Source organism: Schistocerca gregaria, chromosome 2 (assembly GCF_023897955.1).
Source record: "Schistocerca gregaria isolate iqSchGreg1 chromosome 2, iqSchGreg1.2, whole genome shotgun sequence".
Classification (NCBI taxonomy): Eukaryota; Metazoa; Arthropoda; class Insecta; order Orthoptera; family Acrididae; genus Schistocerca; species Schistocerca gregaria.
Genome location: NC_064921.1, coordinates 475,408,467 through 475,426,833, shown reverse-complemented (window position 1 = coordinate 475,426,833; position 18,367 = coordinate 475,408,467). Strand labels below are relative to the sequence as shown.

The window sequence follows — 18,367 nt, the reverse complement described above, 5'->3', positions numbered from 1 at the left end:
TTTAATTGATGAAAGGAGAAAATATAAAAATGCAGTAAATGAAGCAGGCAAAAAGGAATACAGACGTCTCAAAAATGAGATCGACAGGAAGTGCAAACTGGCTAAGCAGGGATGGCTAGAGCACAAATGTAAGCACGTAGAGGCTTATCTCACTAGGGGTAAGATAGATACTGCCTGCAGGAAAATTAAAGAGACCTTTTGAGATAAGAGAACCACATGTATGAATATCAAGAGCTCAGATGGAAACCCAGTTCTAAGCAAAGAAGGGAAATCAGAAAGGTGGAAGGAGTATATAGAGGGTCTATACAAGGGCAATGTACTTGAGGACAATATTATGGAAATGGAAGAGGATGTAGATGAAGATGAAATGGGAGATACGATACTGCGTGAAGAGTTTGACAGAGCACTGAAAGACCTGAGTCGAAACAAGGCCCCAGGAATAGACAACATTCCATTAGAACTACTGACGGTCTTGGAAGAGCTATTCCTGACAAAACTCTACCATCTGGTATGCAAGATGTATGAGACAGGCGAAATACCCTCAGACTTCAAGAAGAATATAATAATTCCGATCCCAAAGAAAGCACGTGTTGACAGATGTGAAAATTACCGAACAATCAGTCTAATAAGCCACAGCTGCAAAATACTAACGCGAATTCTTTACAGACGAATGGAAAAACTAGTAGAAGCCGACCTCGGGGAAGATCAGTTTGGATTCCGTAGGAATATTGGAACACGAGAGGCAATACTGACCCTACGACTTATTTTAGAAGCTAGATTAAGGAAAGGCTAACCTTCGTTTCTAGCATTTGTAGACTTAGAGAAAGCTTTTGACAATGTTTATTGGAATACTCTCTTTCAAATTTTGAAGGTAGCAGGGGTAAAATACAGGCAGCGAAAGGCTACTTACAATTTGTACAGAAACCAGATGGCCGTTATAAGAGTCAAGCGACATGAAAGGGAAGCAGGGGTTGGGAAGGGAGTGAGACAGGGTTGCAGTCTCTCCCCGATGTTATTCAATCTGTATATTGAGCAAGCAGTGAAGGAAACAAAAGAAAAATTCGGAGTAGGTATTAAAATCCATGGAGAAGAAATAAAAATGTTGGGGTTCGCCGATGACATCGTAATTCTGTCAGAGACAGCAAAGGACTTGGAAGAGCAGTTGAACGGAATGGACAGTGTCTTGAAAGGAGGATATAAGATGAATATCAACAAAAGCAAAACGAGGATAATGGAATGTAGTCGAATTTAGTCGGGTGATGCTGAGGGAATTAGGTTAGGAAATGAGACACTTAAAGTAGTAAAGGAGTTTTGCTATTTGGGGAGCAAACTAACTGATGATGGTCGAAGTAGAGAGGATATAAAATGTAGAATGGCAATGGCAAGGAAAGCGTTTCTGAAGAAGAGAAATTTGTTAACATCGAGTATAGATTTAAGTGTCAGGAAGTCATTTCTGAAAATATTTGTATGGAGTGTAGCCATGTATGGAAGTGAAACATGGACGATAACTGGTTTGGACAAGAAGAGAATAGAAGCTTTCGAAATGTGGTGCTACAGAAGAATGCTGATGATTAGATGGGTAGATCACATAACTAATGAGGAAGTATTGAATAGGATGTGAGAGAAGAGAAGTTTGTGGCACAACTTGACCAGAAGAAGGGATCGGTTGGTAGGACATGTTCTGAGGCATCAAGGGATCACCAATTTAGTATTAGAGGGCAGCGAGTAGGGTAAAAATTCTAGAGGTAGACCAAGAGATGAATACGCTAAGCAGATTCAGAAGGATGTAGGTTGCAGTAGGTACTGGGAGATGAAGAAGCTTGCACAAGATAGAGTAGCATGGAGAGCTGCATCAAACCAGCCTCAGGACTGAAGACCACAACAACAACATTCTTACTTTTAATTTTTTTCTGGTGTTACACACGTTTTAAGAACCATAAAAACAAACTAGTTTGCTACGTTAGTTCAATGGACAAAATATTAGTCACCCACTTAAAAGAATGCACTGGTCATTTAGGAGCGCTGTAGATGGTATAGGACTGGTACTACGTGGTTATGCGACGCACCATCACCCACGTAAATGGTGGTGTATGGAATTAGCACAGTAAGATAGTCTGGCGTAGAGACGTAACAATAGCAGAAATGAATTATCATGTTTGGACGACATGACACAGTGGATGAAGTTGCCCGTTTTGTTGGTGTATCAACACTATCTTTCTAACATGTCTACAAGAGGTGATGTAACATTCGTAGTCATGTAACATGGTGTAAGAGTACTGGCCGTAAAAAGATCGTAACTACCAGATAATAGTGGTATGCCATGACAATGATAACCGCTTTCAAAGTCAACAGAAATGGCTGCTCTCAGTAAATGTAGATCGATCTCAACTAGTTTCCGGGTGTAGATTGTGAAGTGAACTGCTTGCAAAGAACACTTGTAGTCGGGTACCTCGCAGAAGGCTATTACTCACAGCCACACGTAAAGTCGCACTATTCAATGGTGCATACAACGCAGAAACTGAGCAGTTCTTATCTGGAGGCGTGTGTTTTGGCCCGGAAAGTCGCGCTTTTGCCGTTTTCAAATGATGCAAGGCGTTGAGTACGTCGACAACCCAATGAGGCATTTAACCTGCAGTGTTTGGTAGATTAATTCAAGTCAGAGATGGTTCTGTGATTTTTGGCAGAGTCTGTCGTACTACAAGTAGCGCCTACTCATTAGGGTTACCGTGAATATGAGCCAGGATGTTTATTTCCAACACTCGCAGTGACGAAGTGTAGTCCTCTCTTCCAAACCTCACAGGAGAACTCCCGCTTTCCAAGATAATAACAACTGTATTCACAGAGTGACACCCATATGTTGCTGATTTGATTTTGATGAATATTTAGATACTCTACAGCACCTCTACTGACGCGCTAAATCAGCCGACTTTAAATCCTTAAAAATGTATGTTACTACACTCTTATGACAAAAAAAGGCGAAGGACGACGAAGGAATTATCCGAATGGGACGGAAATAGGTAGAAGTGATGCACATGTACAGACAAACAAATGACTACAGATTCAGAAAAAGCGGATCATTTATTCAAGAGAAAGGGGTTCACAAATTGATCAAGTCAGTAGCGAGTTGTCACACATCTGGCCCTTATGCAAGCAGTTATTTGTCATGACAATGACTGATAGAGTTACTGGATGTACTTTTTATGGATTCCAAATTCTGTCAAATTGGCGCGTTAGATACTTAAAATCCCGAGATCATTGGAGGGCTCTGCCCATGATACTCGAAAAGTTCTCAGTTGTGGAGAGATCTTACTTCTGTGCTGGCCGATGTCTGTTTGACAAGCACAAAGACAAGTAGCAGAAACTGGTGCCATGTTCGAACGGGCATTATCTTGTTGAAATGTAAGCTCAAAATGCCAAAAAAAGGGCCGTAGAACATCGTCGACATACCGTTGTGCCGGAAGGGTGCAGCTGATGACAGCCAAAGGGGTCCTGCTATGAAAAGAACTGGCACACTAGATCATCATTCCCAGCTATCAGTCCACATGGCGGGCGACAAACAGGTTAGTATCCCACCATTGGCCAGGGCGTCTCCAGACAGGTCTTCGCTGGTCATCGAGGCTCAATTCCAAGCGGGACTCATCACTAAAACAATTCTACTCAAGTCAATGAGATTACAGACCGTGCTTACCAAACCCAACCTTGACCAGCAAGGTTGCGCGATTTCTTCAAATGGTTCAAATAGCTCTAAGCACTATGGGACTTAACATCTGAGGTCATCAATCCCCTAGACTGAGAACTACTTAAACCTAACTAACCTAAGGCATTACATACATCCATGCCCGAGGCAGGATTCGAACCTGCGACCTTAGCAACAGCGCGGTTCTGGACTGAAGCGCCTAGAACCGCTGCGCGATCTCTTCCGAACTGAGAATGTTCGGAGCATTGTGGGCAGAGCCCTCCACCAGTGTTGAGGTTTTAGCGATCTAACGCGCCAAATGGACAAAATCTGGCACGTTACCTCGTAGGAGGACACCCAACAACTCTGTCAATCAAAGGAGAGCCGAGTAACTGCTTGCATAAGGGTCCTAAGTAGACCAACTCGTTATTGACTTCATCAATTTATGAAACTCTTTCTCTTTAATAAATGAAAATGATTCCATTTTTCTGAAATTGTAATCATTTAATTTCCGGAATTTCTTTCACGCCGAATTGTGGCCTTCACAAATACTAGAGGCGTTGTTAACAGTATTAGCGTAATGCTCCTTTGTGTGACTTAATTTTTGGTTTGGTGGAATTTTTCAGTAGTCCAGTGCAGTAATTTAATCTACTTCAAATGGAGGAGAAGGAGTGTAAGAACGGCTTGTGCGCTGCCATGCATCACGCTGTTGTATTTGCAGGTTTGAGAAACTAGGTCTCGAGTGCCTGAAGCTCGACGAGAAGTACCTGGAGGTGCTAGAGAAGTTCCAGAACCAGATCAACGACGTGAAGGAGCGCTACAGGTCTGAGTGGGAGGCGCCGCCCCTCCCACACAATATGCCGCCTGTGGCGGGCCGTGTCGTCTGGTTACGACAACTGCTCGACCGTGTCGAGCAGCCCATGAAGATCTTTGAGGTGAGCTAAGCTTGCCTCTTTGCTCGTTTACTCATGGTGTTTGTAGTGTATATTCAATTTCTAAGCCACAGGGGATAGCATAATACGTAGCTTGGTTAATTAGTAACACATTCCTAAATTATTTGTGCTACATATAGAAACAGTTACACCGCTCAATAAAATTAGGGGAACATAACTTTGGGCCATACTCCATTGACCAATGCTTGAGGACTGGGTATGTTACCAAATTACACCTCTAATTTTCACAAATTAGGTACTCAAGAAAACATCATTACATCCTCGATCGATTTCACAAAAAGAACTTAAATGTCCGACAGGTGTTGGAAAGAAAGTGTAAACAATCATTCGTCCCGTCATCCCGGGTGCTTTTCATAGGGCTTTGAGAGCTTCAGTAACATGTATGCCCTCTGTGAGCGCTTGTCACTACCTGATACCCACGTGGCGCGCTCAATGTAAGTTACGGAGCTCACTCTGTAATATCCGTTCCCATTCTTCAGTGAGAGCCCATGAGAATTCTTGGAGAGTCTGTAGTGGGACAGTATGACCACAAAACGTCTGTCAAGCACGTCCCACATATGCACGATGATTAGATTGGGGACTCCGGCCGTTCCCCTTTCTTCGTGTTGTAGGCTTTGCAAGACATCTCTGCCGACGCCCCGCCTCCGCCATGCTACTTGGCATTAAAAGGAATTCAGAACCACCACAATTTGCAGCAGCTACCATGTTGCCCGACAAAATCTGTTCAATGTACTGCCTAGCGGTTAGCTGGCCATGGACAACGACAGTATCTGTAGTGCTATCATCACTGAAGCCTCCCTACAGCATACAAGACCATGCAAATCTGTCGATGTACTGGACATTTGGAGATACTGAAAGCCTTCTACTTACGTTTCAAATCCAGACATTAATAATAAAAAGGCAAGGTGCTGTTAATCAGAACTCAGGGAGAAGTTGTGATCTAAATGACAATAGATTTATTCTTCCTTAACATCACAAGACAACAAAAATGACTAAAGAAACGTCACACAAACATTTTTATTCGGCAAACGTTTCCACTGACATGGGGTCTATGGTGGACAAAGTGATCAGCTGGGGATCGACACACAACACTAACCGGAACACTAATCGCTTTATCTGACTTCATACACGTGAATCCTGGTAATGGGACATAAATACGCCACCATCAAGCACCTATATTCTACCATTCCAAAATGAAAAATATGTTTCGAAAGAACAGCGTGCCGAGAAACATATATTGGAGAATACTTTACCCTCCTGGTGGTTAGGACGCCACACCACAATGCGTTCGGCGACTGAAGTCATGGACGGCCGCAATCTGTTATTAATGGAGCGCGCCCGAAAGTTGCAAGTACGCGGCCTCGCGTTCGGTTAATTCGGAATGCAGGTACTTTCCTATGAGTTTCTGAAATCTTGGTGGATTTCAGTGCGCAGGTGGACCCATTTGCTGGTCTGCTAAACCACTTTGACTCCGTGCCACGACTAAGTGTGACGGAATGTGTCAAATGTTTATACGGCCGACTCAAGGCAAATAAGTACACCCACACATCACTTGTTGTGTGCGTTATGCTAGAAGCAGTATCTCTGTTGCTTTAGATGGTGACTGGCACATGCTCTAAGTGGCACACTGGCAAAGGACACAAGTCTCGCCGTCTAGGTAGAGACCTGTAGTTCCTTACTAGCGAAGCGCCAGTACGAGAGTGTTCTTCTCTTTCTGTCCGCTTCCTCCTCAGCTCGGTAGCAAAGCTCATTTACATCTCAGACTTGCCCCACTTTAGCACACGCCCGTCACGAGCTGGAGCGTGGCGTTCGAAGCTCGGAGAGCGCCCCTTGCTCTGCATACACCGATTTGACCAATCAGAGACTTTAAAGTTAATTGGGAAAAAGGAAAAAACATTCAGCTTCGCGGCCTCTTTCCGACGCGGTTACACCATGTGTTTTGCTAATAACAAAGCCAGGATGGATCTAAGCCCTCCATAAAAGCTTGTTATCTCCCCTGTTGCGTCCATTTCAAAGTTTCCAAAGAACGAGCATAAACTCGAAAGCCTCGTGCTTTCACAAATATGTTTTGTAACAGAGTCCACGGAAATTCGCAGAATGCTCACAGATGTTTTGTCAGCTTTCTGCCTAACAAGGGCCCATCCGCTGCTTTATTGCCAGTCTACAATGCGTTGGCCATTGCAGCGGCGACTTCTTGCCGGTAGTCAGTCTACCTGGATGTGGCTGCCTCCCGACCAGCGCCAACCAACGTGTCTGCACAATGAGACCGCGTGACTTAGCCGTCCGGAAATGTCTCTCCCAGGTTCCGTAGAAAAAACGCACTTCCCTCTGCCCACCATCACTATGTGCTTTTACTGCAGTTGTTCCTTTGAACGCAGGTAAAGCTTACCATTATTCCTCCCCTAGAGCACGCAAGCAAGAGCATTAACTACTGCCCACCATTTCATCACGATGTATGAAGTCAAAATCGCAATAAAGATCATATTCCCTAAGAACATGAAGCGGCATAACACCAAATTAGAAGTGAGAGTCTCCTGCAATCTCTCAATACTACTCACCACAAGTCTCTAAACTTGAACAGGGCCACCACCCTTGCGTCAGAGGATATCTGGATTCGTCTGTGAATAACTCATATTGCCTGTGACGAAATTGTAAGTTGACATTGGAATGACAGAACTGAAGGAGACCTGCAAGACGTTGTCATGTGAAGCTAGATACTCGAACAGGACGTCTGGGTCGTACAGTCATTTCTCGTAACCTATTCATTGCAGTCTGATTGGACACAGCGGCTCTAGCGGCCTTTACGAGGTCGTCTTGCAGTGTTCTGGCAGTAGCCTTTTGACGCCACAACACAGATATGGCCGCATATCAGTATTCACATGCGGTTATAATGCCTCGGCGACCATGCCCAACATGCCTTGTGTACTGACCTGTCTCCCTGTAGCTTGTCCAAAACCTGTGGAAGACAGATGGAGAGACAGCGACATCTGCATCAGCACGATGGAAAGTCCATCGTTTGTGAATCAAACGAACAGATGTTGCATTACATGTGTTTTGTTGTATACAACATCCACAAATGATGACTGCCATTTGTGTACATCACTAGAAAACTCTGGGACACCGGCAATTATTTCCTTCTGAGGGGTCGCCTTAAATTGTAGGACATGACGTTGCCAATAGATGACGAATGGATTTAACTTTCACATTGTAAGCGAAGATCTCAAGCCATGCTGGAAGACCACAGGTACCGCCTCTATCAACATTAATTTAACGTACCAGAAGTTCATACATGTGTTACCCTAATTCTCTTGGACAGTGTTTTTAGAATATCAACTAAGGCCCTAATTTTAAAAGTGTTGCCGTGATTAGTTTAATGTTCCCGTGTGGGAACGTCAATCGACGAAAAGAAATTGATTCGAATTCCACCAACATTTGTCCGAAGTTTGTGCGAGGGCGAGTCAAATGAAAACCTTAAATTTGAAATAACAAATCGAAATTTTGCGCCGTTATCCTGTAAGTTGGTAAGCGTGCTACCAACGGCGTGCAGTATGGCCTGTAGGTGGCAGCATAGTGCAGATGCACACATACCGTCGCAGTATCAGTATAAAGATGGCCGCCCCACTTGCGACTTGCACCAGGGAAGAACAGCGTTCTGTTATTCGGTTTTTGAGTAGTGAAGGTGGGAAACGTATTGAAATTCATCGACGAATGTAGGTTCAGTACGGTGATGTATGTTTGTCACAACAGCAAGTCTACAAATGGAGTAGAAAGTTCGCACATGGTGTGACTTCAGTGGAAGATGCTCCTCGTCCAGGTCAGGCACAACGAGTTGTGACTCCACAGAACATTGCAGCACTTGAAGCCATAGTGAAGGAAAGCCGCCGAGTGACACTGAATGACATTGCAGCATGTTTACAGATTCGTCACGGATCAGCACACAACATTGTGCATGGTGTGATCCAGTTTCACAAAGTGTCTCCAAGATGGGTGCCACGGCAACTGACTCCTGAAATGAGAGAACGACGTGTTGATGCTTGTGAAGAACGTCTTCGGCGCCTTGAACGAGAAAGGTGATGGCTTCCTTGCAAGAACCGTTACCGGGGACGAAACCTGGGTTCAATTTCACCAACCAGAAACGAAGAGAGCGATCAAGGAATGGCGCCATTCCTCATCACCAAACCAAAGAAGTTTCGATCAGAACCATTATCAGGGAGGGTTATGCTGACTCTCTTTTGGGATGTAAAAGGCGTCATTTTGTAGAGTTACATGCCTAGGAGGACCACTGTCACCAGTGCATCATACACAGATCTAAAAACTCATCTGCGGCCTGCAATCAAATCAAAACGATGAGGATTGCTGTCAGCAGGTGTCCTTTCACAACATGACAATGGAAGGCCCCACACTGCCCGTACAACAGTTGCAACAATTACAGAACTGCATTTTGAGTGTCTTCGTCATCCACCATACTCACCAGACCTTGCCCACGTGATTTCCATATGTTTGGACCACTCAAAGACGCAATGGGAGGAAAGAAGTTCCGTTCTGATGAAGAGGTACGCCACGCGGTGCACGAGTGCTTGTGCGGACTACCAAAAGATTTTTTTTCTAAAGGAATTTATGCACTTTGTAAGCCCTGGAGTACTTGCATTGAGCGTGGGGGAGATTATGTTGAAAAGTGATACAGCTTTGTTCCACTTCTGCACAATAAATAATATTGAAAAAAATATTTAAGGTTTTCATTTGACTTACCCTCGCACGTTCGGGCATCGAGATCAGTTACAATGTGATCACGCGCGTACCGGCTTACCAATTTGAAAAGGGAAGTCCAACCCGGCAGACGTAGGTCGTCACCGGAATGCCCCGAAGTCAGTGCCCCTCTTTGTACAGGCTAACGAGCAGGTGATGAAGTCGTCGAGTGCGCGGCGCGCCGCCAAGCTGTACGACGAGCTGGCGGAGAAGCTGTCGATGGACGAGACGGCTCACCACGAGGAGTGGGTGAAGCAGGTGTCGCGCACGCCGGAGCTGCTGTCGTGGCCGCTGCTGGTGCGCCACCCCAAGTCGCGCCGGCTGGCGCCCGCGCTCGACCCGGCCGTGTGGCAGGCGGCGCGCGAGGCCTACTGCATGATGCGCCTCGGGCTCGCCGTGCCGCACACCGTGCAGCTGCTGCTGGCGCACGAGCCCACGCTGCGCCGCTACTACGACACCGTGCGCCACCTCATCGCCAGGAACGATGCCGTCAGGTTACGTTACACTGCAACAGTTTAGCCACTACATCTACATCTACATCTACATCCATACTCCGCAAGCCACCTGACGGTGTGTGGCGGAGGGTACCCTGAGTACCTCTATCGGTTCTCCCTTCTATTTCAGTCTCGTATTGTACGTGGAAACAAGGATTGTCGGTATGCTTCTGTGTGGGCTCTAATCTCTCTGATTTTATCCTCATGGTCTCTTCGCGAGATATACATAGGAGGGAGCAATATACTGCTTGACTCCTCGGTGAAGAAGTACCGAGCTACTGAGCGTCTCTCCTGCAGAGTCTTCCACAGGAGTTTATCTATCATCTCTGTAACGCTTTCGCGATTACTAAATGATCCTGTAACGAAGCGCGCTGCTCTCCGTTGGATCTTCTCTATCTCTTCTATCAGCCCTATCTGGTGCGGATCCCACACTGCTGAGCAGTATTCAAACAGTGGGCGAACAAGCGTACTGTAACCTACTTCCTTTGTTGTCGGATACGCCAGTATGGCGATGACGAATACACGCTTCCAATGTGCGTTCACCGCGATATCTGCAAACACGGATGCGACCATAGATCAAGTAATTTTTTTAGATAACAATAATTATTTGCCGCACTGAATGCCGTGAATTGGATTAGAAAATCCTTTTCTTTCTTTTCCACTAATGCACAGTCTCGTAGCCATTTTCAAGTGTCTGATGTAACAGCGTTAAAATGCAGGGCTAATTTTAATTGTTTCATTCGTTTTAAAAGTTCCATGTTTTCCAGATTATTAAATGTACAAAGACGCTCACTGGACAAAAAATTAGTCACCCTAGATCGAAGGCACAGAGAATCACTAAGTCTTTACAGATGACGCAGAAATCGAGTCACGTGCTCAACCATGCGCGCACTACCTCTACATGAGCTTAAGGAACTAGTGACAAGTGAGAAAATTACACTACTGGCCATTAAAATTGCTACACCAAGAAGAAATACAGATGATAAACGGGTATTCATTGGACAAATATATTTTACTAGAAATGACATGTGATTACATTTTCACGCAGTTTGGCTGAATAGATCCTGAGAAATCAGTACCCAGAATAACCACCTCTGGCCGTAATAAAGGCCTTGATACGCCTGGACATTGAGTCAAACAGAGCTTGGATGGCGTGTACAGGTACAGCTCCCCATGCAGCTTCAACACGACACCACAGTTCATCGAGAGTAGTGACTGGTGTATTGTGACGAGCCAGTTGCTCGGCCACCATTGAACAGACGTTTTCAATTGCTGAGAGATCTGGAGAATGTGCTGGCCAGGGCAGCAGTCGAACATTTTCTGTATTCAGATAGGCCCGTACAGGACCTGCAACATGCGGTCGTGCACTATCCTGCTGAAATGTAGGGTTTCGAAGGGATAGAATGAAGAGTAGAGCCACGGGTCGTAACACATCTGAAATGTAACGTCCACTGTTCAAAGTACCGTCAACGCGAACAAGAAGTGAACGAGACGTGTAACCAATGGCACGCCATACCATCACTCCGGGTGATACGCCAGTATGGCGATGACGAATACACGCTTCCAATGTGCGTTCACCGCGATGTCTCCAAACACGGATGCGACCATCATGATGCTGTAAACAGAACCTGTATTAGTCCAAAAAGAAGACATTTTGCCATTCGTGCACCCAGGTTCGTCATTGAGTAGCCTAACCATCGCAGGCGCTCCTGTGTGATGCAGCGTCAAGGGTAACCGCAGCCATGGTCTCCGAGCTGATAGTCCATGCTGCTGCAAACGTCGTCGAACTGTTCGTGCAGATGGTTGTCTTGCAAACGTCCCCATCTGTTGACTCAGGGATCGAGACGTGGCTGCACCATCCGTTACAGCCATGCGGATAAGATGCCTGTCATCTCGACTGCTAGTGAGGCCGTTGGGATCCAGCACGGCGTTCCGTATTACCCTCATGAACCCCCCGATTCGATATTCTGCTAACAGTCAATGGCTCTCGACCAACGCGAGCAATAATGTCGCGATACGATAAACCGCAATCGCTATAGGCTTCAATCCGACCTTTACAAAAACTCGGAAACGTGATGGTACGCATTTCTCCTCCACGAGGCAACACAACAACGTTTCACCAGGCAACGCCGGTCAACTGCTGTTTGTGTACGAGAAATCGGTTGGAAACTTTCCTCATGTCAGCACGTTGTAGGTGTCGCCACCTGCGCCAACCTTGTGTGACTGCTCTGAAAAGGTAATCATTTGCATATCACAACATTTTCTTCCTGTCGGTTAAATTTAGCGTCTGCAGCATTTCATCTTCGTGGTGTAGCAATTTTAATGGCCAGTATTGTACGTTCGAAGCGGACATTGTAAGTAAACAAGGGTAAATGTAGGGACATGACAGAGTGGTAAAAAGGGGCAGTTATATTTCCCCGTGCTCCAGGCCGTACCACATGTGAACTTGCTTGGTTTGCTAGTGTTTCACGGCGGACTGTTCAACGTGTCTACAAACAGTTATGTAAGATGCGGGGCCACGGAACACGGCGTCAGAACTGTGGGCAGAAAAAAACCCGGACTGAGAGGGATCTAGAAGCTCTTTACGGGTTGTGAATCAAAATCGCTTCCAGATCCAACAGGAATTACTGCAGGCACTGAATGAAGTTCTATCCTAACCTGTCAGCGACAGAAGAACGCGACGGGAACTACATGCTATGAACATTTAGAGTTGGTCACCTTGGAAGAGGCCATTGTTCAAACAGGCAAATAAGGCTGCGCATCTTCACAGGGGTAGAAACCGTTGATCGTGGGAAGTAGCTGACTGGCTGAACGTAATGTGATCTGATGAATCACGTTTTTGCCTTTAATCAAATGACGCATGTCGTCGAGTGCACAGAAGTCAAAATGAAACGTTTCACCCTGAATGTCTGCAAGGTTAGGCTCAAGCCGGAAGGGGGGGGGGCGGGTCTCTGATGTTTTGTGTGTGCTTTTCTCATTTGAGATGACTACTTCCATGACCTAGCATGTATGTTTAAACATTCTGAATGATCAGGGTGGTGCCTTTCAATCAAGACCTGCATCAAGAGTATGCTACTGACATCCCTGTTTTTCAAGGCGACAACAGCGAAGTTCATCGGGCTGGAAAAATATATTACTGGCCATCTGAGCACTCCCTCATCTTATTACATCTCGATTGGCCTGCAAAATCATCTGACTTGAACCCCATAGTAAATCTGGGGAAGATGTTGGAACAGCTGGTAAAACACCGACATAAATATTCTCGCAATCTGATGAAACTGCGCTATCAAATCCTCAGCGAGTGGCTTAACCTGGTCGCGTCGTATCTGCACAAGCTTGCGAACTCACTTCCTAACTGGATCCAGGTAGTTATCAAGTCCAGTGGTGGAATACTATGGAGTTGAATGACGCTTGTAATTATTTCTCTAGGGGCAATTAATTTGTTGAGCTTATGACTCGTGCATGAATAAAACCGTAAACTCACTGAGTTTGCATTGTGCTCAGCAGTTGGCATTACAAGTACAGTGCCTTGGCAAAACGACAACAAAGGAAGAAACGAGTTGTCGTGTGTTGGAATATGTGAGATGTTTATCCGTTACAGCACTGCACCGTGCATTCAGGAGGAATTATGGAACATAATCGTAATGTAAATAGAGCATTGTGCGTTGGTATCAACAGTTTAGGGACGTTGGTTGTCTAAAAAGAAAAGTACCAGTCGATCAAATGTGCCAGATGCAACTGTGGAAAGGACCAGGAAAAGTTTATTACGCAGTTAAAAAAAATAAAAGAAAATAAAAGAAGAAAAAGAAATAGACACCAGTGGTCCGCACAAGCCAAGCCACGAACTTGGAACACCGCTGTGACGGCGGTATCCTTTCATACCACAACGTCTCCAGTTCGTGCAACAATTAAAGCCTAAAGATTACGCCCGGCGCCTTAAATTTTTCATCACAATGCAGGAGATACTAGAGACTGAACATTTCGCTAGCAATCTGATTTTCAGCGACGGAGTATCCTACCATTTATCTAGAAAGGTTAATCGCCACTATGTGGGACTGTGGGACACTGAAAATCCTTAAGAAATTTTGACGAGTTTAAGATTCTGTTTGTGTATCAGTCACGTTTTTATAAGTAATACTTTGGAAAATATTGAGCTTTGAAAACGAATCAATCATTTACAATACCCTTGTTCAAGAAGGTCCCTATTTGTGGAACCACCATTCTGAAAGAAAAACAGGTTGTGAAGTTATATGGCATGGGGCGAGGAAAAACTTGGAAGGCTATGTTACCAACATGGTGACTGTTTTGGATGTTTCCATCTTGGACGCAACTCATAATTTTCTAATTGTCTTGCGACACATAAAACGAATGGAGAACACACGAGAAAAACGACGCCATTCTTTATCGTGTTACAACTGATGCTTCTTCCTTAAGGTCGCGTGAAACTTGAGGGCATTAACACAAGCCCATCACATTGAGATGGGACTGATATCAGGAGAAAGGAAGTAGTGCAAGAAGGGGGGTACGAACCCGTTTTGGACCGTCTTCATCGGTGCCATGAGGATTGACGATTACAAGGTAGTACCATAATTACCATCGCCATCTTTCCACCGCCCCCCCCCCTGCCCCCACCAACAGCCCACCTGATCCAAGCCAGCAGAGTTAGCCCTGGAGCCAGAAAGGACTGGTTTCGAATCCCAATATGTTTAATTTTGTTACATGTGGTATATTTTAGAGGTTCTCGATTTTGGTTTGTGACAGCATAATAAAAAGCTCCAACAGCACAACTGAACTAGCGATAGCATAGAAAGTCCTGGATTCGATCCCCAGCCTGTTTAATAGTGAAATTTGACTATTAATATAATATCAACATTTCTGTGTGAGTTTCATGGGGGTCTAGTAGCACAACTGGACTAGAAATAGGATAATTTCGATCTTAGTCATGTTTATTTTTCTTAAATTTCATGTGTTTTACACGTATTTCAGGTTTTGGGATGTTGTGGATATTCATACACAGGATTAGATGTTATGGAGCGCTGTGGAGAATGCCCACTTATGCTTCAAAATGGCGTCGTTTTATTGTTATAATCAATTATGCTCGTCAAATTGATATCCTTTCATAAACAAGGTTCTCAATGGTTCCGCCGTCACCGTAATTAGTTTTAAAGTAGTTGTTAGATATTGATGAGATTTCGAAGTGGTGCAACGATTGTCAACTTTCTTTAAGAAATATAAAACTTCAAAAATATAAAATTGTGCACTTCACAAAACGAAAAAATGTAGTATCCTATGACCATAATATCAGCGAGCTACTGTTGGATCGGCCAATTCATATAAATGCTTGTATGTAACACTTTGTCTTCTTCTTCTTTTCATCGATCACAGGCCTTGCGGACCACGCGCTGCATTAACTATCTGCTTCCATCTTCTTCTTCTCTCTCCACCCTGCGGGAATTCCTAATGCTCCGTCGTCCTTCTCTACGTCATCTTTCCACCGTGTACGAGGTCGGCCCAATGGTCTTGTTGCTTGGAGAGTGCTCTCAAGTGGCGTCTTAGGAATTCTGTTGGTTTCCATTCTAGCCACATGTCCAGCCCATTGCAGTCTTCTACTTTTTAATTTCTGGACGATAATGGGCTGCTTCATTAACTGATAAATTTCACTGTTCTTTCGAATTCTCCATATGCCGTTCTCCAACACAGGTCCCAAGAAGTTTCTCAACACTTATCTTTCGAAAAAAATTCTGTTTTTCTCTTTCTGTCTTTGTAAGCGTGCAGATTTCCGAATCATGCAGTGCTACTGGGCAGATGACGGCGTTATATACCTTCATCTTATTGGTGACTTACAAAGCTTTACTTCTGAGTGTGCTGCTTAGAGCGTACGCACATCTTGATCCTGAGCCAATTCTCTCGCTTATGTTCAGAGTTATGATATTTTTACTGCTGAAGCGCTATCCAAGGTATTTACGCTGATGAACTTTTCTGAATCTAGAATGGCGGTCAATTTCAGAGTGTGGATTTGGGTTTATGACTTGACCTATTTCCATATATTCTGTTTTTTCTTGGTTTATCAGAAGTCCGATATTTTTCTGGCACTGTGCCTGAGAGATCTATACATGTCCTTCAACTCTTCTTCTGTTTTACTGAGTAAGACTATAATATCTGCGTATGCCAGGAGTTTAACTTCGCTGTGTTCAAATCGGAGGAGATCACTGTAAAGCCGTAAATTACTCTCTTGAACCACTTTCTCTAAGGCAAGGTTGAAGAGAACACATGAATCAGCATCTCCCTGTCGTACGCCTGTTTTGATTGGAAAGTTGGGGAATATGGATTCTCTGAACTTCACAACTGCCTGTGAGCCATCCATGCATCGTTGTAAGGTATCTTAAATTCTGTTAGTTTGTTGTAGAGGCTACTTCTGTGGATGCTGTCATAGGCTCGCTAGAAATCAATTAACAGACAGTAGATATTTTTGTTAAATTCCCAGTGTTTCTCAAAGATCTGCTGAAAAGTAAACAGATTATAATTTGTGAAACGGTTTGTTTGAAATCCAGCCTGGTACTCTGCAATAATGTTTTCTGTGTAAGGCTTAAGTTATGTTCAGCAAACTGATTCTTCTGTAATTTCCACATGCCATTTTGTTTCCTTTCTTGTGCATAGGGCAAATTATTGCAGTTTGCCAGTCTTCAGGTAGTGTTTCAATTTTCCAGATCATTGTGAAAATGTTATAATGTTTTGTATAGTTTGTTTCCACCCTCCCTTAACATCTCTGCTGATATGTGATCCTCGCTTGCAGCCTTGTTTTATAGTTCTGAATGGTGTGTACCACTTTCTTTTCTGTGATGCTGTATTCGTCAGTATTACTGCTGTTACTCTCGATCATTGCGTAGTTGAAGGTTAGGTGAGGGTCAGTGAAATTTAACATTTCGGAGAACTATTCTTTCCGTCTTGCTAGAATATCTTTCATCTGTGTTAGTGTGTTAGCATGTTTTGATTTTTATCTTTTATGAATAGGTTTTCACTTTGATAACCTCTCTTATTGTTCTTTGTGTATTGAAACAGCTTTGTTGAGTCTCTATTCCCGCTTTCCACTTCTGTAGATTCCAAACCTCCAGTTACATATTTCATTTTCTCTGTTCGTAGAACTCTTTCTGTCTCTCTTCTCACTGTGCTGAATGTCTCTTTCCTGTCCACATTCTCCATATTATGCAGCCACAGCATCCTGGCTTCTTTCCTCTTTTCCATTGCTCTCTGACACTTTTAGTTGAACCATTTCTGTTTCTTCAGTTTCTTTCTCTTGTCCAATCTTTTCTCTGCTACACCTGTTACTACTGTCGTTATTCTTCCCCAAGCCTTCCCAACACTAGTTTCCTCCTTAAGTTCTGGCAATGCTGTAAACCGGTTATTAATTTCAGTCACAGACAATTCCTTCAGTCGTTCTACATCGAACTTACGTTTTGTTATGGATTTTGGTTACTGATTCCAAATCGTCTTGAGTTTCATCTTTCCTGCCACCAGGAAGTGATCTGTGCTACAATCTGCTCCTCTGTAGGTTCTGACATCTCTTATGAATGAACTGCATCTTTGGTCTACCATAACGTGATAATCTGATTTATAATTTTGCCATCTGGAGAGAACCATGTACCTATGTGAATTTCTTTGTGAGGGAACATCGTGGAACAAATTCTCATATTATTTGCAAGTGAAGTTGATCATTTTTAATCCATCTTCTTTTGTGGAGAAATGCTTGCTATGTTTTCCTGTTGTGGGGGTGAACATATCCTCTTTACCTTTTCTCAATTACAGTCTACCAGGATAATTCTTATGTTTCTTGTTGGAAGACTTTCAACTACCCTATCTAATTCTTCATAGTACTCGTCTTTCTCATCTTCAGTCGGTGCACGAACATTTATGAATGTTCCATTGTACCGCTGCTGTTTCATTGTGATGTAAGACATTTTTGTATTAATGGGATGGAATTCTTTAACCATATTAACACTCTTGTTCTGACAGCAAATACAATACCAAATTCATTCTGTTTTTCATCTCTCCCATAAAAAGTGACACAATCATCCTTCGTGTGTGTCCCTTCTCCAGGCCATCTGTTTTCCTCTAGAGCTAATGTCTGTCTTGTATTTTTTTTAAATTCGGATATCAAAATCGCTGCCGCAGCTGATTTATTAAGACTTCGAACCTTCCATGTCCCGAATGTGAAATCCCGTTTCTTGTTTCTATCTCGTGAATTCCTCTTCCATAGCCTAGGTCTGTTTCCTTTAAACCCATTATCCAAGGCATATCGTTGATGTGAGCCAGTATGTATAAAATCCTCTGGCCCCGTTACGAGTGATGCGTGGGTCGAGCTTGGCGAGGGGGCTGTCATCTCACAGCTTCCAAGCTTGTTGAGTAATATTTTAGGTTACCATTTCTTCGGAAGACTGCCTTTCCTAGGCTCCGAGCTCTGCCTGCCCTGTAGAGATGTCTTCCTTCTCTTCTGCCTTTGG

At 44.0% G+C, this 18,367-nt stretch overlaps 1 protein-coding gene across 1 annotated transcript in view; it reads left to right on the top strand.

Annotated features, from left to right (window-relative positions):
* LOC126335843 (dynein axonemal heavy chain 8-like) overlaps nt 1-18,367 on the top strand; it is a gene marked incomplete at its 5' end in the record, with an annotated part of 446,097 nt that overhangs the window by 29,292 nt on the left and 398,438 nt on the right. Inside the window, 2 exons of the mRNA XM_049999312.1 lie at nt 4,398-4,611; nt 10,135-10,143. Coding sequence (XP_049855269.1) covers nt 4,398-4,611; nt 10,135-10,143 — 223 coding nt within the window. The remainder of the gene's footprint in view (nt 1-4,397; nt 4,612-10,134; nt 10,144-18,367) is intronic.